The sequence below is a fragment of the Strix aluco genome, chromosome 11 (genome assembly GCF_031877795.1).
Source record: "Strix aluco isolate bStrAlu1 chromosome 11, bStrAlu1.hap1, whole genome shotgun sequence".
Taxonomy (NCBI): domain Eukaryota; kingdom Metazoa; phylum Chordata; class Aves; order Strigiformes; family Strigidae; genus Strix; species Strix aluco.
Genome location: NC_133941.1, coordinates 3,717,369 through 3,743,506, shown reverse-complemented (window position 1 = coordinate 3,743,506; position 26,138 = coordinate 3,717,369). Strand labels below are relative to the sequence as shown.

Genomic DNA, 26,138 nt, shown 5'->3' with positions numbered 1-26,138 from the left:
ATCATCTTGAATAACCGTGATATATTTTCACTACACAAATTCCATACAAATCTTTTAAAAAAAACAAAGCTTCAATATAATGCTTTCACCCACCTACTTGCCAGTCAATAAGTGTTTATTCAAAGTTAAAGTTTTATATTCCAAAAGGCCATCAGATGCTAAGATGGAGGGTAAGCAGTTTGGGGTTTTTTTTTTTTACCCAATTCTGAAAAAAATATACCTCTACAGGGGTTACCCAATCTTAACTTATCATCAATTCCCAGCCCACTTTACTTAGCATTATTACAAAACATTCAAGCACTTTAAGTTAGCTATACCTACTTAACACAGATCAAGAGCTGATAGAACTTAGTAGCTAAACCATTCTATATCCTACACAACACAAGCCACATAACTGTTCAGAGAGTGCTCCCGTGCTAACTCCAGTCATCTATCCTTGACCAAGGCGATCTTCCATCAGGGCACACATTTAAATTGAAAAATTCTGAGATGAAGGATCCATTGTTCCATTGCTGCTTTGTTCATGCTGTTAGATATACAAGGTATTTAAACTTTATCTCTAATTTGGGATTAAATTCCTGACTTTCACTATTCACATACATTTTGACATTAAGCGAAGCTTACTAAACAGTATTCTTTCCCCCCTTCATTGTATCCAAATTACTGTCTTTGTGAGTTGCTTCAGTCTCAACACAAAAAACAATTAAGCTGCAAAACAAAACCAAAACACTACGCTCCCCTTCACCACTAACAACCCAAGTAATTGTATTCCGAACACTTCACGCTTTCCCATTCCTCTTCCCTTCAACCGATAATTGTATTTTTTGTGACACAACCAGTGACCTTTCTATCCCATTCTTTAGACGTTTAAGAATTAGATGAGCCTTTATACCACTAACCATGTGCAGAGGCAGATTTATTAAGCACATGCTACCAAAATCTTAACGATCCCATAATTTCTTAGAAGTTAGAAATCTGTCTCAGCACCACTAGAATATGAAGAACGATGCAATCTTAGCAAATACACAAGAACTCATCTTCTTTTGTGCATTTACAACCACCCTGTGTCTATATTAAAACACATAACTGAGAATAATGCCAGAAAAACAAGCTCAAAATTATTATTGTGTATTCTTTTGTAATGATAAAGGAAGTCAGAAGAAAGAAGAGGTTGGGGAGAAAAATAATCAGGCTAACTCCATAGAGTTTTCAGCCAAATCTATCAACAAGACGACAATGCTCAGCTTAACAAGCAGCTAAGGATTCAAAGCAAGATTATTTTGAATTTTATAATTTAGATCAAGACCTAAGCTTCTATAACATGACATAATCCTTATAAAAATAACCTTGACACAATGTTTCATACATCAAGCCTGAATAGGTTCAAAACCACTGAATGGTGAACCTGAGAATTCAAGAAACTTTATTTTCAAACCTTTAACCAATTTTTGACAGCAGCAACCCTTCCTGCATATAGGGGCAGCATATATTTCACCTGTCAAAGGACACCACAGATGCAAGAAGTTTGTATCACCTTAAGTGGAGACAAGCATTTGGAACAGATATCCATTCTGGTTTATTAAACAAACTCATGCAACTCCCTGAACTGAAAGTGTTCATACATTTTGCCCTGTTCTTAACTCTTCCACCAGGGGCCTGCCCTGTGGCCACCAGTGGTGACAGCATAGTGCTCTAGACATTAATTTGCCCTGCAACAATACATTCATTCTTATCTCTAGTTTATTAAGCTAGTTTAACTGAGTAACTACTCAAAGTTGGCAAGTAAATTTGGACCTTAAGAAACAAGGAAACTCACTACTACTTATCTAGAGACACAGACAAATGCCTACCAGTTCCAAGATACTGAAGAACAAGAGGACCAAAATCAATTATTTCAGTGCCTGCTACAAAGTGATTTATTACAAGAGAAATACTGTATTCAAAACATAATTTGCTAAGTTTGGAGTAAAAGCACCTCATCTAGGTCATAACAGTTTCAATTAAATGTTTAACTAATCTCATATATGGATTCAAATACTTTTAATCAACACTGTTATTAAGTAAATACATTATTTCAGGCACTGGTCTTGCACATGCAGACTTGCTTCTCCACCTTTTGACTACTACACCGATTTCTTACTCATGTTTAAGAATAATATTTTAACATCTTTGAACAGAATTGATATACTACAGAAAACTGACACACTTTGGGTACCATAGAAAAAAATCCACTTTTCAAAGACTATGGCTTCTTTTAGAATCTTGATTATTTTATCCCATAGCAGGGTTCAGTGTCATCAAAACAGCATCAAGTTTTCCACAGTATTAAAAACAAGAAAAAAAAAACATAACCTTTTAAGGACAGTTAAGAGAGCACTATTATTCTGCCTCCACAAAGCTTTTAAGATTAAAATGATAGTTTGCTTTTCTTACACCAGTGACAGTTTTAACATGTATAAAATTTCAGGTTCACTTTATATGTTGTCAGAAGATGACTATTTTTATGCTAAAGAGATAAAATCTGACATTTCCTACTACAGAAGAGTAGCATTTTCTTTTGTTCTGTCTTACCAATGAAAAGCTCTCTTTGTTTATGACTATTTTCAGTATTGCAGAGACAGTATAGCCACTCCTATGGCATCCTTGTGTTTTGTCACTAGAAGTACATGGAGACAAGCCTGGCATCAAGGACTGCTGAGAGAACAACTCCTGAAGGTCCCACATACACCCAGATAAGTCTGTGGACAGATTCCAAAAAATTAGGGGCGGAAAGGAATAATACATTTACAGTTAACCCAGCCTGTTTCCTAGACTGAACACTGATGGGCGTCTAATTTAAAGCACTAATGATAGACTAACAGCAACCTCTTACACCAGCACAGACATTAGAGCACACCTCTGCCTACGCTGTAACGAGAACACAGTGAATCCAGCACACCAACCTGGTACCACTCAGTAGAGCTGGTATCTTCAACAAAAAAAATTGCTGCTCTGAAACAGGAATTCATTCTTCTTTTTTGCACCTACATTTAGAATTTCCCTCCTGCACACTAATGAGACATGTCTCAGGTCAGTTCTACATCAATTGCAGAAACTATAATGAGATTAAAAGATTTTGCTGTGAGATGATTGCATTGCAAACTCTCCATTATGTCAAAACCTCAGGTGCAGCAATATGCAAGTTCAAAATGTCTCATACCTTTGGCACAGTCCCTGCTTTTACTTGGCTCATGAGAGCCAAGAGTCAGTAATTGGGTAAACACAACAAAAACTGAGGTAAATTAAACCATTGTACCAGGAGAGACCAAAACAGTCCAATTTCCTCCCTGGCAGCCAAAGGCAAATGACACCAGCAGTGGAAAGGCAGATCAAGTTGTACATTCCACAGTTTTGCCAGAAGTGACTCAGAACTGCAATCCTACTCCACTGTTCAAGAAAAATCAGAAATGTCTGCTGAACATATGCATATTTTCCATACTGTCCTGAGGCACAGACTGAGTTAAGCACTAAATAGGAACACTTAACAGGGGCTGTTTCACACTGAAAAAAAAATTACAAGTTTCTGGCTGTAGGATTAGTTTTTATTTACACTTGCAATTTCTAGAACCAGTCAGTTTTCTAGTTTAAATCAAATACTTATTTAATAAGTAGTTATCAACTTTACGTGAGTACCACTTAACCTCACTCGTCATTCTCCTTTTCCTGCACTGGGGAAAAAGGAAAAAACCAACAGCAAAAAAACCGAACAAACAAAAAAACCCACAACAAAACCAAAATAGTGGGTGTTCATTTATACATATATGAATGCCACATACATATCATAAACAATCAAAGAAACAATACTGTAAAGGTGCTCAGCTTCCCAATTTCAAAAACATTTTATACTACCTTTAATCATCTAACTTCGCAAAAATTAGTCATGTACAGATTTGCCTAATAAGACTGCACAGCCTTTCTTCCTCAAAGTAGAGGTATGTCATCCCATTTAATAAAAAATATTTGAATCACGTGCATAAATAAATCAGTACTATACATTCCATTAATTAAATTCACAAATGTACCTTATATCAAACATCAAACAGCACAACTGCCATGCAGCTACAGTACCAGCTGTTAGTGGCTCCATTCAATTTGGTTTCCTCACTTGAAAAATTGGGGATATAAATTTCAGAAACAGAGACTGGTATATGGTAATGATGGAAATCACTGACCTCAAACACAGATTCTATTATTATTTTTTAAATACTTTCCAAAAGTGAAAAAACAGGAATTTCTCCAATATTCTTCAGTTTGCTTTCGTATCCAGATTTTCTTTGAAATACCTAATGCTGGATTTTGGCTCACCCTGCTTAACTTACAAGAGTTCAGACTATGGTTACAGGCAGATGTTAAAAACTCAGCCCCATAGGTGAAAAAGTATATAAAAGAAAACAGACACAGATATTAACTTTTTTTACTCCTGCTTTCAAAACCAAACCAACAATTAAAAGTATTTAAGCCAAACAAGTGACAGTGAAATCATTCTCCAACTTTACAAATCGGATCTAAAAGAATGTTCTTCCTACAGTGCGTGAGATCCCTTCTTTGTCAGACTACTAGAAGTGACTGGTAAAAAACACCAGCAAGCTTTTTAAAAGTTACACTACTACCATAATAGTGTAAGTTAGTTCTCTATAGTACTCATAAGCATTGTACAGTTACAGAAGATGCTAAAGCTTGAAATGAACAGAAAAATTACAACAATCATTCTCCCAGCTATTGGTATCCTCTTCTTACATGTATTAAGAACATTAAACTCTTACAGACATGATAAATGAAAGTCAAAAGATCAGTTCAGGGTCACAGGAAAAAAAACTCAGGGAGAAACAACGAACTGGCATTCCAGGCACAACATTAGAGTACTAGATGTTACCACTCTGTACTGGAAACTTTTTCTCTCCCTTGACAAGCATTTTGCTTTTTACTAGGACCTGTGAGTGAGGTAAAAAAATCCCCACATGCTGATTGTTTCTGATACTGGATACAATTTATAGCAGCAGACTAAGTTAAGCTATTGTGCACACAAAAATTTAATACAGGTCTTTTGTGTAAAACTCTAATCAACTCAATTTTTTGAAGGTTTCCTGATGACATATGGAGCAAAGTTTATAGTAGGTTGCATAAATTCAGTGGTACTGTACTCAGAATTCAATGCACACAGGCATAAAATACCAGCTGTATTAAAACAAATTAGCAGAAATCAGTGATTTCCAGACTACGTTCCCACCGAATCATGGCACAAAATCATCCTATGTGAACACACAAAAAGAGAAACAGAATGTAAACTGTTCTTATTTAACAAGTCAATTAAGATTATCCAAACATGTGAGCTCACACTATAAACCACTAAAGCTGAAATACCAGAAGCAGAGTGGAGTATAAATCTGAGGTGTGACTGTCTCTATGGAATGCTGTATCAAGTTACGATAAGGAAGTGCTAGACTACAGCTGTCAAACTGTTTTTCTACACACCAAGATGTTAATGGACTTACATGAATATGAACCATCACAACTGTGAGAAAATGTAAAGATTCAAGTATCAACCTTTTAGGATTTCTAGTAATTAAAAAGTAATGCTATAGCAGAAACAAGACTTTCATCATCAGATATGTAAGCATACTTTAATAAACACAAAAATGAGCTTTTTTTCAACAAGTAAAATAATGGGGTTCCCTGTGACTATTACTAACATAACAGTCACATATCCATGACTTCCTTCAGGATGTCCCTGCTGGACAGTGGCAAATTCCACTTATCTCCTTCCACATCTCTGCTTGATACGGTGGGAAGCATGAGTGGAGCTACAAACTACTACAATCTTTTCAGAGGCAGTTCTGGAACCTAACAGTCCACATGTCAGTGTTTCTTTCAGAAAAGCAAAACAGACAGAAATGGACAAGAGTGTTACAGGTACAAGTATTTTTTTTCCTTCTACTCCCCCTACCCCAGAAGAAAATGGAAATTCAGAATCTAGTTAGAGACAGGCAGGAGACATTCTGATGGTGTCAGCTGAAGCATGCCAGATATTTGGAGGAAGACAAAAGATCAGGGAACACTAGGGAGAAAGTGAGGATGAACAGAGGGAGCATGGAACATAAAAAAAAAAAAGTCAGAAAAAACAGAAACCATGGTCCAGGATTGTCTGTGTACACACACACACACACTCTTTACTTTTCTGTAAGGGAGTTTTACATCTATTAAGTTTGAAAACAATAACAAAAAATACTTTAATATTAAACACTGTTTTCCTCTCTGCTGCAGGAGAAGTAATAGAGGCACAGATACCTTTTCATTCCCAGTATTGAAAAATAGCTCTCATCAGTAGCAAGAGATAATACAAAAACAAAAGTAGCAATGCATCCTGGTCTCCAATTTAACAGATCTTTTTATTTGGATTTTAAAATTACTGACACAACATGGGAAAACATTGTCTGAAAGGCTCATCTTAAAGGAGTCCCTGATCCTTGCTTTCAGAGTATTTTAGAACCCCTCTGACAGAATGTAATAACTACTTTTGAAGGAATAAGTTGAGTCAACAAGCAAGGCGTCTACGTCAGTTAAAAAAAGATGTTTTACAAAGTTATTAAAGCTGTTGTGCTATTTTGGGCTGGCTCTTTTCTGTTTTTTAAAGACAGAAGAAAAAATAATATGCACTTTGGAATGGACAGACTTTAAACAGCTGATAAATTCAAGAAAGATAGATCTTTACTTGACTGAAAAAAATTTGGATGAACCTCTGGTTATAATAGCACTTCTTGACTAAGAGGTTAAGAGTTTTGTTTGTTTGTTTTTAAATTAAAGACACTTTAGAAAAAACGTATCACACTTTCACTATTCTCATTCCACAACTGAATTTGAACAGTCATGCATGGTACTATTTTAATTATGTTTCTCAGCAGATATTAATTCAACACAAAAAAGGACCACAACCCTGTTTTGCAATGAACCCTGCTCTTCGAATTCAGGAGTTAACACAGCCTGACTGAGGCCTAGGCACAGGAGAATGAATACCTATCAAGCAGCACTCAGTATTATGACACTGCAATGGCATGACCCACACAGCCCGCTCCTATTTCCTGCTGACATGTCTCAGAGATCTAGCCAAACACAGCACTTTTTTTTGGCATTGATCTTTTATGAGAGTAATCTATATTATGAAGATCAAAGAGACAGCAATAAGGTATGCACTTGCTTTACAGACATTAAATTAGACAAATTCCCAGTGCTAAGGTACAATCTCTGCTGAAAGACACATTTCACAGTGATTAAAGATATAAGTGTATGCTGATACATCAACGGAGACTGTCAGGGACTGAAATGAAATACTTGGGAATTTTTTCAAGCATTAGAAAAAATTATACACTGCACAGAAAAGGAAGGATGCTGCAAAGAACTAGGAGAGTTAAGCAACTGATACATCTTCAAAGTATTGTCAGAAGAGGCAAGACACTGGAGGGTACAGCAGAGCAAGACAGTAAACGAAGGAGGGAAATTTGCTTGAGCTTTAGGAGCAAGCTTAGAGGAAGGCATTTCAGAGATACGGAAGCAAAGGAGACACAATAGTAGCATCACAAAAGTTTTTAGAGCAAGATTGACATTAGGCTTACAAACCCAATATCAAGTAGAAAAAAGTAAAGTAAAATAAAAAGTAAGGATCCTGAACACATTTGGAAGTGACTTTCATAGGGATTCTCTGACAGTGAAAAAGCCAGAAAGGGTCAAAGATGAACATGAGACTACACAGCAACAGAAACATCACATCAAGCAGAAACAACTGCAAGTTTCCTTAAAATAAGTGCTTCATACAGGAAAAAATAGTTGCATCTTATCTAGGGAACCATGAGGCACTTCCCAATCAGTCAGAAACATAAGCAACTCACCCTCATGTCTAGGTGCAGTGGCAAAAGGAGGACAGCCTCTTCCTTGATTCTTCCTTTCTATCTTACCAGTCCAGCTTTCAAACTTCACTTCTATTTACCAGACTCCTGTCCCACCAGAAATCACAGATATATTGGGGGGGATTAATAATACTTCAGGGTATTTAAGATCTTTGAAATGTAATGAAGACAAATTTTGTCTGAAACCTTTTTGATAGAAACTTCAGAAGTGCTGTTTAAAGCAATGTTTGACCCTGACAAGTACAGTTCTTTTAAAGCAGCACTTTCACATTTCAACTGATTTTTTGACTACGGCTTTGATTTCTAAGACACTGAGAAGACTTAACTTCACATCTTCATATCTTTTAAAACATCAAACCATAAAGACTTTTGGCCGGATTTTTATCCTTTGATTGGTTATAAGGTACAGAGTCATTGCTCTATGCTACACTTAAACCTTTTTTGGGTTATTTGGAAAGCTGAGTTTCAACAAACATACTGGGAAATCCCAGAGATAATTTCTAAATTAGTCACAAAAAACGTCATTTAACTATGTCTAGTAAGCTACTCCATTTTTATTATTTTCAAGTGTACCTCTTGCATAAATCTCTTTCACAGATTAATGAACTGTATACAGGTGAATGCAATGTGAATAAAGCTAAAACAAACAAAACCCACATAAACCTGAGACAAAGTTTTATACATTTCACTATTATTAAATTTGCATTCTAACACAGCAGTCACTGCAAAGTATAAGGTACCTAAGTCAGGACCCCAAAGAGCACAGTTGCAGTTACTCCTCCTAACCTGCCACTGAAATCAGTCAAGATGACTTGTTTTTCTATTTCAGAAGTCTAATTAAAAGTCCCACTATTATCCTGAACAACTGAATGCATTAAACATTATTACAAAAACTTTAATGAGAGCAACAACACACTGAAGGCCTCTCATGACAGGTAAGTCGGATTCACTAGGCAATTTCTACACTCCTTCCTAAGGGAAACAGCCCCCACACCTGTGGTCTAGAACATCATCAAAACCAGCTTGAGTGAGGTCCAGACACAGCTCTTCCTCACTCTGACAGTACCCGGTGACCGTCTCCCAGACCTCATGGGCAATTCTGCTCTCAGTCTCACTGTGGTCTATATTTTATAAACACACTTACCAAATGAGTATTATCCTCAGGAATAGCACACAGCCAACTTCCCTGAAAGTATGTATATATCACTTAAGTACTCTTGCTGAAGTCAGGAACCTCTTCTTTACAGCTAGGCCAGTAACTTTGAGAAAAATATTAGCCAGGCAATATAACTACAATAGCCAAACAGAATCCAAAATGTAGATCTGGGGGAAAATCTTGATTGAAGTTAATATGGATGAAGTGGAAAACGCTATCCCTGGCTTTAGTGTTTACACAGCCTCAGGTATAAGGTACTGTAAAATTAAGTATGAAAAAGGTGGGAGACAAGGATGTCACAGCTATGGAAATAACACTAGTGAGTTCAGCAGTGTACTGGATTTACATATTTTGCACCTCCTGTCACGTCACTGCCTTTTCTACAACCTCTTCCTCCTGTACACAACTGCTCACTCCCTTCTCACTCACCTGCATTCTGCCTGAGAGGGTAAGATGACTGCAGTAGCAAAGAGGGAAGTTACAATTCCCACTCACATAAAAACCCTTCTACTTTCTGTTTCAATACCACACTTATCCTGTTCTTTCTAAGATTTTAATATATTCCTACTATGAAGGCTTTACTCCATATCTCAAGGACTGCTATAGAAGTATTGTAAATACTTATGTTATCCACACACTTTCACAGCTGGGTTGCTGCTGGTTTCCGACACGTTACATTGCAGTGCACCACTGATGTTCTTGTCACTCTCTTCATATCCCAGTTTTACACTATCCCTCCTATCCAGGATGAACTTTTCCTAATACACCTCACATTACATCTTCAAATCCCAATTAAATACACACACCTATATATAATTTTGCACAGCCTTTCTCAATAAACAACTCCTCACATAACTCATGGACATCCTACATTTCAACTACTGTCTATTGCCTCATATCTGTCCTTTAGGCAGAGGTATATTTTAAGGCACAGCAAATGTTGCATGCATTTCTAATATTTTTCTAGGTACATCTGGCATTTAAGACAACTTCAGTAAAACATAATGCCATATTTTTATTTGGATCCATGACGAAGAGTTGGTTTTCTTCTATATGTAAAAAAAGATGATGACGATACACAGATATTCTTGTGGTTTAGCAATGAAAAACAAAGAAAAAAATTTTGACTGCCTCTCAGCTTCCACCAGAAAACCAACCTTAATTTTACATTCACTGCATTGTATTTTAAAAGAGATTCCATCTGCTCTGTCTGTAGTACACATTAATATTCAGAAGACATCTGCAGTGTGCAGACCAAGCTTTTAATTGGAATCATGTCACAGCTACCGTCACACAACACTGAATGTAAATGTTGGCTATCTGCACTTGGCAGCTGCTTGGCAGGCTTATTATAAAGTCCTACTGAGACTGATAGTGTCTTCAAATAATGCAGTATCAGGACATAAAAAGTATCTTGAAAAATCAAATATTTACTATTATGAAACAGTTTTACAATGCCATCCATACCCAATATAGTTTACTAGCACCTTAAACTACTTATAAGCAAAATATTGTTTATATTCAGCCATAATTTTCAAAGAGAGCCAACAAACTGATACAAGTGAACACTCACATCTTTCATTATGATAGATATTTAAACAAATCTAACCTGTGTACAAAAAAGGACAAAGAAAACTGAACTTCAGTGCAACTGAAATTGTGTAGTGAAGCTCAAAGCATTTATAAAAAACGAAAACTCAAGCATTGCTAAGCATGTAGGAGCACCTGAATAAAAGAATTCAATTAACAGGTGTGATCAGTGATTTAAGACACTTCCCTACGTCAGAGTAATTATTCTAGAATGAACAAAATAGCTAACTTTTTTAAAGAAAAAAACAACACTGAGTGAATAGTATCATTATTTGCTTCAAATCCTTGCCAAACCATGGTAACATAAAATTATATTTTCACAATCATCTATGTATTGTCAGCTTCTACTCTTCTGTAAAGGGGGCAGTGATCAGCAATCTATATACAGAGAAGTGTGTGCGTGTGTGTATACATACATACAAACTGAAGTTATCTGTCCAATACAAACAACTACTTGTTACACCGCCAAACTGATCTTATACAGGTTGCAAGTTATTTAAATCATAACAGTAGGTAAAAGCAACATAGGAACTCGAAGAACAGCAACACATGCTTTTCATGAGATACACATTTTCTTGGGGAATTTGGCTTCCACTATCTTTGCCACAGTATCATAACAAACACTTTTTCATAAATCTAACAAAACTTCAAGACCACAGCTTGTTAAGATATAGATATGTTGCCACAAAAATAATTACAGAAGTAGAGGCAACATCAGAACAGAAAGTCATCGTGATCCAACCGCTCTAACTCTAGTGCCCTTCTTTGACAGAATAATTGGCTTAACAGATACTGCTTAGCTTCAGCACAGCTTCCAACACGCAGAAGGGGAAAACACAATTGTTTGTGCTCAGGGCAGACATACATGGTCAGCCTCAAGCCTGCACTTGCACGTCCACCACCATTTTAGAACACATTATGGTGGAAGTACAACAAAGAAAAAAAAACAGAGAACAGAGCAAGGTTTCAGTCCCAAACGTGAGCACACAACGAGCCGATCGATGACCACTGACTGTAGCAGAACTTCCAATCTCTTTCAGTGCAAAGGAAAAAAGGGCTGGTCTTAGCTTTTTCATCAGTGATATACAGCTGGTCTGCTCAAGTGTGCACTAGAACAGAAAGGATGAATAAACGTGGGCAGTTACGGATGAGATGCAGTATAAGAAGCTTTTCCTTTTGCCTCAGCTATTTACAGTCTCAGATAAAACAGATTGGAGTCACTCGCACAGTCAGGTACTATATCTCATGTGACAGACAGTAAGAAACAACTATAACTGAAGTAGCTCTACAGAAGCGAGCAATTTAGAAGAAAAATATGGAAGAGAAGATTTGAAGCTCAGCAGAAACAACCAGCAACACTGACAGGGCATGGTGTTTCACACACCCAGCACAGGTGTTACACAGCTATACTTGCCAGGTCAACCTGAGCTCACGATTGTATAATTAAAGGTACCTAGGTGGGATTTAAAAATAGCATCCTACTGCTAAAACAGGAGGCACATAAAAGCCCATAGTTCTTTGGTTGGGTCACTTCTAATTTCATTACCAATTCCTACTGTCATTACTGATTTGAATGATGAAACATAGTGTGTTTTTACATGAGACAAAGCTGGAATGGGTTGTGCTGTCATCTGATTTGATCTGTATAAAAGAGCAAGTGGAATTTCAATTAGAAACACCAGCATCAAGCGTCACTTCAAGCTGATTCAGAGCCTAATCTCACACATCCACATTTACATCGGGGCATAAGTACACTTGTATATGCTAGGCAAGACACACTAGTTTCACAGTATCCTGGGCTGCATTAGGAGCAGCCTTGCCAGGTCGAGGGAAGTGGTCCTTCCCTTCTCCTCTGCCCTGTTAAGGTCACACCTGGACAAGTACTGTGTCCAGTTCCAGGCTCCCTAGTACAAGAGGGACATGGACATGCTCAAGAGAGTCCAGCAAAGGACCACGAAGATGAAGAAGGGACTGGAACATCTTTTGTATGAGGACAGGCTGAAAGAGGTGAGACTGTTAGGCTACAGAAGATAAGACTCAAGGGAGCTCTTAAAAGACTTGAAGGGAGGGTGCAAAGAGGATGGAGCCAGGCTCTTTTCAGTGGTGCCCAGTGACAGGACAAGAGCCAATGGGCACAAACTGAAACACAGAAGGGTCCACCTGAACATGATGAAACACCTTTTTATTGTGAGGGTGACCAAACACTGGCACAGGTTGCCCAGAGAGGTTCTGGCATCTCCATCCTTTGGGATACTTAAAAGCCATTTGGACATGATCCTGGGCAACCACTCTAAGCAGCCCTGCTTAACCAGGGGGGTTGGACAAGATGACTTCCTGAGGTCCCTTCCAACCTCAACCACTCTGTGATTCCATAAAGATAAACCTCAACCACTCTGTGATTCCATAAAGATAATCTAACAGCTCATTAAAACTCATACTCTGCCTCCAGTTTAAGTTCTAGTGGCAAGAAGGTAAATAGAAGTAACCTTCATTTATAGATAGATGCTCTGGTTTCAGACATACTTTTTCCAGGTAGGTAACTATAAATTTTAATAGAGCTACTGTACAGGTTTTGGGCTGTTGGGGTTTAATTTGTTTGGCTGGTTTTTTAAAGAGGGGAGGGGAGAAAAGGGGGAAGAGGCTGAGAAATAGCCTCAGCTTCTACAATTTCTTACCAGGGGCACATTCTCCATATTTGCAAACTGAGCACTTTCTTGGGCATTTTAAAAAGTTTTCAGTGATGACCCTACTGCAATATATTAAACAAGTTCTTATTCTATTACTGCCACATAAAAGCCAACAAGCATCCACACCCTGGACAAACTTCAACACATGTATCAGCCTTCTTAGCCAGTGTCACAAAAGGCGTCCTATTATCAGTTTATCATCCATGATAACATCTGCATCCTTCCCCTCCTCACTGTTTTTGAGGATTTAGCACTCCATCCTGCGTACATAATCATCACTGAAGACTCACTCTTGCCTGAACAGTTTGTGAATAACCTTTCTCAAACCAGTACTTCTCAAAATATCAACAATTTAAAGAGCTGGTTCAATTCTTCTTGAAGTCTGACTTCGACAGGTTTTTTAATTAGGTGCTTAAAAAAAGATCAAAGATGTGTTGTTGATTTGTGAAATTAAAAAAGTGTATTCAAAGAACAAGCGTCCCCATATGTGATATGTTAAAAAAAAATAGTTGAAGAAAAAATTGTATCATGCATTATATCACATTTTTTAATAACCAAAGTCAGAAAACGTTGGTCAGTTGTTTATTAAAAGTTCTAGATATACTTATAACTGAAGTTATTGGTTTTCCAGTTTAAAAAAAAGGGCAAAACAAAAACACACACACAAAACACCCCCCACCAACCCACAACCTGTATCCTATATACAGATTTATCTACAGTAGTGATAGAAGAGGTGCACAGGATTTACAGGATTTTATCCTGTAGTGGTAGCTTCAGAATCACTGTGCTGGACACCACGTTTTCTGCCTTGCTTCCCCTCATCTCCAGGGTAGAAGCACAACTGACTACAATTCACATTAATTTTCTTTGGTGCTTTACTAGGGAGACAACAAAACATCAATCACACCCAGCCCTTCCACACCACCAGAGCAGGTAGCACAGCTTCAGCTCTGAGGAGGATGACAGCCAGCGGGCTGAGGGGTGGCACAAAGTGATGAGATAGAAGGTACAGAAGCATATCGTGGATTCTACGGAAGTAGAACATCTGTAACATCTCTGGCAATTCTATGATTCTACATGAATACAACTTGAAGTACTACTTCATTACCAGTACAGTTATATTCATCAATAATTCACAAGTGGATCTTGTTCCATTCAGATATAATTTGGTAACAGTTTATTCGAGTAAATAACATATAAATAAATTTGAGTAGATTCTAAATATATATGTTTTAAAATTTTAAAAAATTAAAACTTCTAATCTCGGCAACCTTCAGCTTGTGATATACAACCAAGTTATGAGCAACACTAACTTCTCTACCACCTCTCAAAAGAATGTATTTCATAGCTTTTCTTCCTTCCGATTTACACTTCTAAAAATATTACGTCAACAGTCAGGAAAGCTTACTTAAAACATATAGCTGTAAAAAGAATAATCTCCATATAAAGAAGTATTTTGGTGGACAACCCCCCCACACTCACACTTGCAGTACTTGCATCCTGTGCACTTTCACAGGAAGAGGGTTTTGGGGAAAGAGGAAGGGTAAAGACGGACAGATTTGTCCTGTTTCCTAAGAAAGGATAATAGTAAAAATTAGTGTGTTCTCCCCAGACCAGGGAAAATCCTCTTTTATAGAATCATAGAATCATTTAGGTTGGAAAAGACCTAGGTTGGAGTCCAACCGTAAACCTAACATTGCCAAGTCCACCACTAAACCACGTCCCTAAGCACCACGCCTACAATGCTCCTGAATGTCTGAAGTGCAAGAGGGCCCAAGTTTGCATTCATTCTAACATAAATAGGCCAGTAACAATAAGAAATTCCTGACCAAAGTGAGCTGCAGCAGGTGGCAAGTACTACACGCTTTAGCTTCCAGATGAACTGATTTCTCATAGCAGAACTTCCATTATAAAGCTCCCCACAGTCACTGTCACACACTACTTCAAAACAATTGGTATACATTGCAAATCTGTTAGCTATGAAAAGTTAACAGTACCTGCATGTAACAGCTATGAAAAGCTAGACAAAAAACCAACTAGCAAAACCAGTACACATCATACAAAGTTACATTGTTTCATAGTGCTATGAAAAAATTACACAAGGCACAACACTTAATTGTTTCAGCAGCAAGAAATTAAAATTACTTCACAGGGATACAAGAAATACAGACTACAAGAGAAACTAAAACCCATCTTATGTCTGTTTATCATAAAGCTACACAATCTCAAGATTAGAATCAAAACCATTATACAAATTATATCCAGTGATGTTTAATTTCTGTACACTTCAGAAACTGGCGTATTTAAAGTAACATCACCGCTCTGAATAGTATTAAGTTTGAGCATTTTAGAACAAGAATACTTGTGGAATCTTTCTCCCACCCTTCCCCAAAGGTGTCAAAGACAGAAGACTGAATGTTAATCTATTTTAATGAGCCATCTTTCATAACTAGTCCCAGAGAAAGCTTTGAGTGTTACAAATACTTATGAATTTTAATCAGAAACATTGATAACGTTAAACACTAAAAAGCTGTTTCAGAATAATTACTTTCAAAGAAAAAAGAAAAAAAAAGAGGTAACTCCATCTTTGAATTTTCATTCCAGGGCTGTCCATGAGACATCTTCCATAGAGAGGTACTCCCCATATCCATGACAACCTGAGACTGACCAGTTCCTTCCACTACAGCATGTCCTTGAGGAAGCAATTCTTCCTGAATGATCAGGATTAGCACAAGTGTTGCCACAGAAATGGCAGTGTTTACTGGAGCCCCAACAGGAAAAACACAGACAAATATTTGTATTTTTTTTTCTTAAAATCTCTTCTATGGAATATATTTTTCCCAATAGGAAGTAGAAAACAATATGCTATCCCAAGGGAGGAAGAACCAAAATGGAAATGAAGGGCCATTGTGACATCCTGCTTTATAACAGGCTGTCAATATATAATCACCAAGAACAAGGAACTTGGCACTACAGTTTATTAAAAAATACATAGGAAAACTACAGAGTAGTTTCTCAACCCTCATCTAAAAAACACGCAGTTTACTCCCCACACCAACTCCATACATGTTTTTAGAATGCTCTGCAACACAAGCAGCAGTACTTCAAGCTTTGCAATCCTTCACTGCATACCACTTGGATTCAGAGGTCAGAAACAGTTACTGATGGAAGAACATCTTTTTACCAAAACCACCACTTCATCTCCAACTTGCAATCCTAATCCCTCTTCACACAACAGTTCAGAGAGGAATTTTGTGACAATTTGCTCAATTTTGCTGGTAAGGCCCCTAGTCATGGACCATCTTGGTTTGGACTTCACCAACACCCAAAAAGGAGTGCAAGGTTCCAGACTTTCATAAGATGACCTCAGAATGAAACCTGACATCATGCCACTTGGCAACTGAGTTCCTGCAGGCTGAGGAGAAGCAAAGCTGTACAAGCCACCCTCAGAAAGTTAACAGGAAATAGAAGGATGGAACAGAGAGTGGCTTAAATTTTTTTTAAAAAATAAAAAGCAAGTTTGGTTGTTGCTGTTGTTTTTAAATTATCATAAAAGCAATGTTACAGAAGGAATACCTGTAATCCCATCCACATGCCTTGAAGATAGGCTGTTCTTAGAGACATCTGTCCCCCTACAGAGAAAATTTCCAAGTCTATACTCAGAATCGCCACTACTCATCATTTGCAATTTCTACACAGAGAAGAAATGCCGCAGTATGGAAAGGGCTAGTAGTAAAACTGCTACTAATACAATGCTGGGCTTTATTATATATGACTTACTGTATATTTATGAAAGAGGCCAAATCCTAGCAGTATGATAACTGCAATACAGGCTTGCTTTCTTCTAAATCTCCTCTCTCTTCTAAGTATCCTACCCACTAAAGCACACAGAGAACACAGCCATGATCACCACAATTTTCACCACCTCACAGACAAAACACCAATGACCACAAAGCAGCTGCTTGTTCTGTGTAACAGATTTCTGGAGTTTCCACCTCATAGTCCCTCTTTCAGACCCGTACTTTTAAAAGAAAAGGATCCCTCTGCATTAAAGGATGTCATAAGCACACACCCTTTAGTAGAATTAGCATCTTGGTACAAGAGTCTTTTATACATCAGTTTCGCACGCACTCAAATTTCTCAAATTCCCCACTAGTTACTTTTCTAACCAATGTTCTTATGATTTACCTTGTCTGTTTCACATTCCAGTAATGCATAAAGATACTAAAAATGCAGAGTGCAGAAGAGTACACATCATTTGCTGTGGGAACTGATGGTACCTCAGGAAAAATATTAAACCAACGTGAATCAAAGAATCTTGATATATTAAAAAACACCGCACAGTTGTTACATACCAAAGACATACTGATGCAAAGCCAGGCACAGAACACAAAGATGTAAATGTAGTAGCATATCTAAAGGACCATTACAGTGGCAAGAATAACATCCCTCTAAAAGAGGAACCAGTATGTTTGTTAGTTATATTTGTCATTGTCTCCCTCTTTTTTCACAAAAAAATATGAATGATCATTCATGAAGTTGAAAATGTTACTAAAGCCAGTGAGAAACATTCATAGCTCATCTTGGCTACACTTCCAGTCTTCATTTGAATAATGAGCAACTGCTCTTTGTTAAACATTAATGCTTTTTAATGACTGACTGGTGAATAATTTGAAGTGAGCTTGTTCTCTGTTGTCTCCTCCTCTTCCCCGAGATCTCCATTGTTCTATTTTAGGTAAAAGGGTACAACTAAACTTCAGTATTAGCAGAAGGAGAAGATGGCACTCTGCAACACTGACAGAATTGTCTCAGCACTCCAATATTAGTTTATTAAATGACAAAATAGCACAGTTAAAAAGCAGATAGTATTCAGTACAATATCTAGTATTCTCATACAGTGATTTCCTTTAGCTTGATTTTAGAACCAGCTAGAAGAATACAATTTTAGAAATTTCATACAATTTTTTTTAGAATAAACTTTTTCAGCATGGAAACACACACTTTTAAGAATTTGGCAATTATTTACAAAGGCTAGTTATCCACTTCCTTTATAGCTAGTTACACTCTTTTTACAGGCTAGTACACAGAGTAATGCAGTTTCTATTTGCCCAAAGTAACAGCAGGATACTAAAAGAGCAGAAATTGAGCCTAGAATTTAATTTATTTACACAGTTATAGCTAGTGTCAAAAGCCCTTTCAGGAAATATCAAGCTTAACAGTGAAGTGAAAAGTTACCAGCATGCAACAGACCACAACTATGAATTTAAAAGAAATTTTAAATTAAAAAAAAAAGTACTGCTTGCTTCCTCACATTTTAGGATTTACAGATCGCTTCAAGAAAGCAGAATGATTGTGCCAAGCCACTAAGAGCAAATGGAGTAAGAGGATATCTTTCCTGAGAGATTATGAGGACTCTCTAACAGATGCTGTAGGAATAATAACAGTGCTGATATCAGGATGTTATGAGTAACTCTTCAAGTATACTATGTCTAAATCGGAAGAACCTTGTCTTTTAACATTAACATAGAAATTTCTCCTTCCTGATGTAAATCAATATACATTTAGCAATATCGTGATATCTGTGAACTTCAGTCAACTCATCTACAACTCTGTTTCTCAGCCAGACAGCAGATTTTATCCCTTCACTTCATACTTTCAGTTCTTTTACTATCTCAGGTAAGAACAACATATTACACCTGTATTTTAATTACATTTTCATTTGTACTGAAGATTACTGATGAAAGCTTCCTTCAGGCTCCATTGAGATACAAATGGTGACTTCCTTAGAACTACATCACTTAGAAAAAGTCCTGGTCTAATCTTGTAATAGAGTAAGTACAATCTTAAGAACAAATGCTGAAAAGCATTTTATGATAAGCAAATACAGAAACAAAAAGACGTCCAGAAAAAAGCTTTAGATATTTTGTCCCAGTAACTAAGGAGAAGTGAAATCAGTCTTCCTTAATACTTTATCTTCAAAGTTCCCCTGTGCGAACATGATAAATATAGGGAATGAAGTTCCATTAGTACTAACAGCAGTTACTCTATTTAATCCTTCAGATTTAAGCCAGTGAGAACTGTCTCTGCAAAAGCAAAGACATGTGCAAGTATAGCAGCTGCACAATGGTAGTCTTTCACTTAGTATTTTTTATGTTAAACACGTTCAAGATATTATGCTGCCAACACCTATTAAAATTAGAAAATTAAATGTAGAAATATATGCCTCTGAAAACATGGATGCATCGCATACTCTGCTTTATAACTGACGGAGATCAAAGAATAAATAAAACTCTAAAAAGCTCCTTCTACACCTTCAGGTTGCGAGGCTTGCTTATACATACACCCTTTTAAAACATATTATAAAGAAAGCATGTGTATGTTTTCCTTTGTATACTGAACTCAAAGGCTTCATACAGTTAGATCATAACCTAGACCTTCTGCCTCCATCTCCCTAAAAATCTAAGAGACTACTTAAGTAGAGCACAACACACCTTTGTTATAACTACTATTAAGCCATGAGTCAGTCGAACAAATTTCAAAGAAAAAAAAAAAGATATGCACTAGTGACTATCAGATTATGAAAGTGCCCACTGCGCTACCTAGATTTTAAGTAAAGTAGCTATTCTTTGGACTGAATTTGCATCATACAATGCAGTAACACTGTAAAAAAGATGTTCTGCAAAGAAAGGCTCTTTTAATGTTAAGGACAAAAAAAACAAAACAGAGTGAGGAGAGAGCTACAGTGCTTTGTTCCCAGTAAATTAACAATTACGGAGGAAGTAGGTATGTGAAAGTACTACTAAAAAGTTAAAAGTACTTTCATTTTAAAGGTGATAGTATCACACATGAACACTTGCAATAACCCATGAATCCGAATGACATCTGAAAACTTGAACAGTATGCTTCAGAAGGACCACTATTCTCCTTATGCTATCCTTCAAAAGTCTTTACACCATCTGACTTCTATCATGCAATAAATTTCCTTGAATTAGTTCAGGAAAACAGCAAGGAGTTATGCCTGACCTGTAAACTGATGTAGGCAGAGCATAAATGCTTTGTGATTGATATAACACAGTAACTCCTGATGAATTCCACAGGACGCATCAGCCATGTACAGAATAAGAAAGCATAAGCAAATGATGCTTAAGAACAAGAAGAGAAGTAATCTGGAACAGGTTTAACTTAATATTAAGCACTTCTATTAACAATTAAAAAGATAAATATTTCAGAGATGGACTGAACTCTTATTCTGTATCACGTTCAATATCTAATGATGTAAAAGTACATTTCCCTACTCCCTTCTGAACCCCTTCTGCTCAGATATCCTATTGACATTTTAAAGATGACATTTAGCAAATCCTTGAATTTCAGTTGAGGAGCTCAGTGCAGAACTAAACAGGATCTTTTCACCTGTTCATCCAGATTTATATGGACCATTTTCCTTCATAACAATAGAGCATACTGAAGAGGATTATTTCAAAAGCAATATATTAAGAAGTGTTCTTTTTTGCTCAGGGAGCAGCTGAAAAGAACACAATCTTTTCTTCAATATAAAGGTGAAACCCTGGGAAGGAAAAAATTCTATTTGCACTGAAATACTTGTCATTAGTTAAAACATCTGAGTTGCTCAAGTTAGTATATAACCCCAAAAATATTTTAGTTCCACTGTTAGTTATATTTACTATCTCCAAGAAACAGGTGTTTCTTTAATTACAAACAAAGAGACATAAAACGGAAAGTTAATGGCGCAGCACCTTGCACCTTTGTGCAACTGCATCCACTGACAGGGAAGGAAAGCTGCCAGCCTTCCTTCAGATGTGCAAAGCCATGACTCAGACTCAAAAAGTGGACAGTCCACTTCTGTGGCTTTAATTTCACAGCCTTAAGACATCCATTCAGAGCTTCATTGTTAAAGTGCCATGGTCAAGGACACATTTTAAGAATACAGAGCCATCCTTGGTTACATCCTCAGCCCGATTTTTGAAGCTGTCACTTTGCATCTTCTATCAACTTGTCAATTTTGCAGTTACACCAATCAAATAAAAGCTCTGAGGAAAGCTTCACAGGTATATATTCACTGCCACAGCCCACCGGATAAATGTTTCTGGAGGTTCTCCCCCAATATAATTTTCTTTCCACACATTCCTTACACTCCACTCTCTGCTGAACAGCCACATCCTGACACCCTTTGATCACATATACAAAAACAATTAAAACGAAGGATGAAAGTCCAGGGGGTTCAGAGAATGAACTTAAACCTGGAAGTAATTTCTTTAGAGTCACAAGAGAATAGAAGCCTTTTTTATAGTCTGGTTAGTTTCAGTGATTTTTTTACCACACTGATGGAGTGCCGTTATGGCAGAAAAGGAACCACTGGTGTCACTACGACTACAGGAAGACATTTACACCAAAGGCCAAGAGTTCATTCTGATTTTAAGTTACTTCTCCCTTCTATTACCATATGCACTCAAAGCATACAAAAAGACAGATAACTTATCTGAAGCATTCTCTAACTCACAGTACACAGATGCAGCCTAGTGAGATACACAAATTTAATGTTGTGCCAGAAGTGGAAACATGAAGACAACCACATTATTTGTGCAGACATCTTTCATACACCAAACATATACAACCCAGTTAACTATTTAAACTAGCTTTAAATTTTCTTAACATAATACTTTACAAAACTACCACTGCTCAATTTCATCTTTATATTTACAAACAGCCATGGAAACATTTTTAAAACATCTGTTTGACCTGTCTTTGCAACTTGCAGGTAACAAAGTGTTAACCTAGGAAAACACGGTGAAATTAATTTAAGTCTTTCCTAAGTTGCCCAAGATGAAAAAATGCAATCTTAATCAACAGCACTAGGGTCTACCTAATGAGGTTATCTGAGACTCCTCATTTTGTGTGATTTTTCTCCATCTTTAAGTGTTCTTTAAATGCTAAGCAGTCTATAAGCACACAGGATCTGTTCTTCCACAACAAGGCAAAAGTATTGTCCTATCTGTAATATCCATAGAAGGCAGAGATATCAGAATCTCTGACTTCACATTTTCTCACTAATAAAGCCTTCTATGACAACAGAAATCTAAAAAACATATAGCCATGATTGACTGCCATCCACACTGTTAAACAACATAAGGAAGAATAGTTTCCCTGACCCTACAGAGAGATCCTCACCTGCTGTTAAATAGAACACAGCATTCTTCCTCCCCTGTGTCTTTAAAACTGTAAGGAGGGAATAGCATGAGTTTTCAGATAAGAAGCAAGACAGCATTACTGACAGTGCCACTTGCCTGAAGGGCTGACTACAAGTGACACTGATCAGCCTTGTTAATTTAATTTTCTCTCTGACTAAGATAGAAAGATGATGACCAGAAACTTGAAGCAAAGGAACCACCCTTCTGCTTTGGACAGCCTCACCACACAAAGCTGTATTTGAAAAGTAGTTTGCCACCATCAAGTTTTTAGATTTTTATCTGAAAGCATTTCACTTCAGAGGATCCTTTCAGCTGCAGCTGCCAACATTCACCAGGAAAACTACACTTGCTTCACTGGAGAAGGTTTTGCAAACCCTAAACCAAGATAAACTGATCAAGAAATACAAAAGTTGCTTTCAACAACACTGAAAGCTCTGGTGGGGGGTGTGTGTGTGTGTGTTTGGTTTTTGTTAGTTTGGTCAGGGTTTTTGGTTTTTTTTTTTTTAAGGAAAACACTATATACCAAAATTTTGTACATTTTTAAAAATATCCAGCTATTTAGTGCAATTTTCCAAACGAGAACTTTATTTTAAAGTAATACATTTTACAATTTCTTGTATATTTAGAAATGCCTGAAAATATTGCTGACTCGGGTTGCAGGACAAACAAAATCACTTTTATTTATTGTCATAAATCCGTGTTCACACTCGCACATCCCCGTAACGTCAATCCAGTCACTACCAGTCTCCACCTCTTTACCCTTCACCTTTCATCTTTTCTTCCTCATGCCCTAAACAAAACCTTTCTCTCGTTAGAAAAAAATAACCATTCAAATCTAGACAGTAATTGCAAATTGCTTTTTAATTCATTCTGACTGCACATTTGATTCTTGGCCTCTTGCATATTTCATGTCCTGTTTAGGTTGTATATTTTCAATAGCAGAAGCTGTGTTTTACTTTGTAAAGTTCCCAGCCTAAAAGGGCTGCAAAAATAGCTGGTCTCTCAATGCTTCCTTAATAAAAACAATTATTTGTTCCACAGTTTAATTTCTTCTTGTTTCTTTAAAACTGTTAACCAGAGAACAGATGTAAGAACACACTGCATCCACAAGGTGACACACAGTAATTGGTCTAAAAGAGGATCCTCTATCAATAAAAGTCAGAAACCTTTACTCACGTTATAGGTCAAGGGCACAAGACCTCCAAATGAGGGCACTGAAAGTTTGGGGAAAGCACACCTTTTCTCACTTCCCCTCTCCCCTTAAATTACCTTCTAATAAGGAGAGAGCATTCAGCAATTTCAGGTCCAAAATTATGGGTGTGACAAGTAGTGCCATTCACAAACATTTTAAATAACTTTTTGCATTGAAGCTCAAATTATAAACACTGAGTATTGCACAACACACACAGTATGTTTTGACAGAATAAAAATGGAAGTATCACAAGTGGCATTTCATTGCCTAGGTCAGGTAAGGATCTTTTCTATCTTAGAGAGCTTCAGTATAAACAGGAGTATACAGGTGGTGTTGAATTTTTGCTATTTAGCAACATATTAAATAAGTTATTTCAGCGCTTTACAACAACCACTTTAAACACACGACAGTGGCAAGCTTCAGTGAAAAACACACTTGTCCACAATGATTTAAAGACAGAAACGTAAAGATAAGTACAGAAGGGATTGCACAATAACACATGATCTTCCATATCACATGCTTGGCAGTATGCTCAATTCACTCTGATAACTCTGCTCAGACCCCAGGCGCAATTTTGGCCGTTACACGGCAGCTCTGTAGCTCTGCTTTCTGACACCCCACCCAGGGAAAGAGCCTCTTACTGGAGTCTACGGGCCTAATGTCAGCGAGGGCTCCCCCCGAGAGGACACCTCTGCAAGCGCGCAGCTTCCCCACGGCACAGCTGACACCCTGCAGAGCCACCGAGGGAAGGAAGGAAGGAAGGATCCCGCTGCCGGCGAGCGGCAGCACCGGCCACGGTGCCGCAAGAGGTGGCAGCCGGAGCCTCTCCCCCATTCAGTCCATCCCGCCCGCTCTCGCCCTGCAGCCCCCAGCAGCCGCGGCCGGGGCAGCGGCACCGAGGACGGGGTGGCGGAGGGGCCCGACCGGCCTTCCGAGCTGCTCCCTCCCCCGGAGGCAGGACCCCGCTGCTCCCGGCCCTGCCTCGCCGCCACGAGCAGCCCCCCGCCGCCGCCACCGCCCCTCAGCGCCAGGGGCAGCCCCTCACAGCCTCCTCCCGCCGCCGCCCCTCAGCGCCAGGGGCAGCCCCTCACAGCCTGCCCCCGCCGCCCCCCAGCTCCAGGGGCAGCCCCCAGCCCCTCACAGCCTCCCCCCGCCGCCGCCCCTCAGCGCCGGCACTCACGCTCGAAGTCGGAGTCGGAGTCCTCGTCGCCGCGGTCGGGCTCCTCTTCGCCGTTGGACTCGGTCTGCATGGGCTCCCCGTCGAAGCTGACCACCCTGCGGCCGCCGCCGGCCGCCTCCTGGTCGCGGGCATCTCGTAGGCGGGCGAAGTAGTCGGCGGCGAAGCCCAGCAGGTCGGACGGCCGGTGCCGCAGCACCTCCACCGTGTAGCCCTGCAGCAGCTCGGTGAGGCCCGGCGGGATCTCGATGCTCATGGTGCCGGCGACCGAGGAGGCCACCGCCTCCTCTCCCTCTCCCCCCCTCCCCTCCCCTCCGCGGCCGGCTGTGGCGGTAGCGGGCTCGGGGCCTCCCTCCGCGGGCGCTGACTGACTCCCGCCGCTCCGGTCACACGAGCCGCGCCGGAGGGGAGGGGAGGGGAGGGGGGGAAGGAGGGAGATGGGGGGGGGGGGGGAACGGCCCCGAGTGCGCAGGCGCGGGAGCGGGCGCGGGGCCAATGGGTGCGCAGGCGCCGGGCGGCGGGGCGCGTGCGTCACTGTGAGGCGCGGCGCGAGCGCGGGAGCCGGGCACGAGGGCGGCGGCGGCGGCGGCGGCGCGCGGGCGCGCGCGCGCGGGGCGGAGGCGCGGCGGGAAGGGTCAGAGGGCGGGGACACACCGGGAGCGGCGGGGGGGGACACCGGAGCGGAGCCGTAGGAGGCCCGGCAGGAGACGGGAGCCGGGGAAGCGGCTGCGGGGAGATGTGTGTGCGGATGGTTTCAATCTCGTGGGCAAAAGTGACGGCGGGGCCTGCGCCGCCGGGCGGGCAGAGCGGGCTGGACCCTGCAACTGGCGGAGACGCGGAACGGGTTTGTGGGGGATTTGCAAACCTCTGGAGCAAACCTGGGCGGGGCGGTGTGGGGAGGGGCAAAGGTCAACCGTGGGCACGGCAAACCCTTGTCTCTGTCCAGCAGAGATGTGCGCGGCAGGCAGAAGGCTGTTCCTGCCGCTTTTTTTTTTTTTTTCTTTTATTTCACATCAGTGCCCCCATATGCTAATGTCTTCTCTTTCCTCACGCTGTCAATGAGGGTGTTTCAAAGCTCCCCCAGGAGTGGGAGAACGAGGTTTTCTTTGATCTTTGTTGGATCTAATCTAAATCTTGATCTAATTCGTGGTTGGAATTAGGTTTAAGACCTCTGACCCCTCTGATTTCTTGTC

At 39.3% G+C, this 26,138-nt stretch overlaps 1 protein-coding gene across 1 annotated transcript in view; it reads right to left on the bottom strand.

The window, feature by feature from the left end:
• Window positions 1–25,363, bottom strand: part of PRKAR2A (protein kinase cAMP-dependent type II regulatory subunit alpha) — a 68,448-nt gene extending 43,085 nt beyond the window's left edge. The window contains exon 1 of the mRNA XM_074835808.1: window positions 24,949–25,363. Coding sequence (XP_074691909.1) covers window positions 24,949–25,201 — 253 coding nt within the window. The 5' untranslated portion in view covers window positions 25,202–25,363. The remainder of the gene's footprint in view (window positions 1–24,948) is intronic.
• Between the last annotated feature and the right edge of the window lie 775 nt (window positions 25,364–26,138).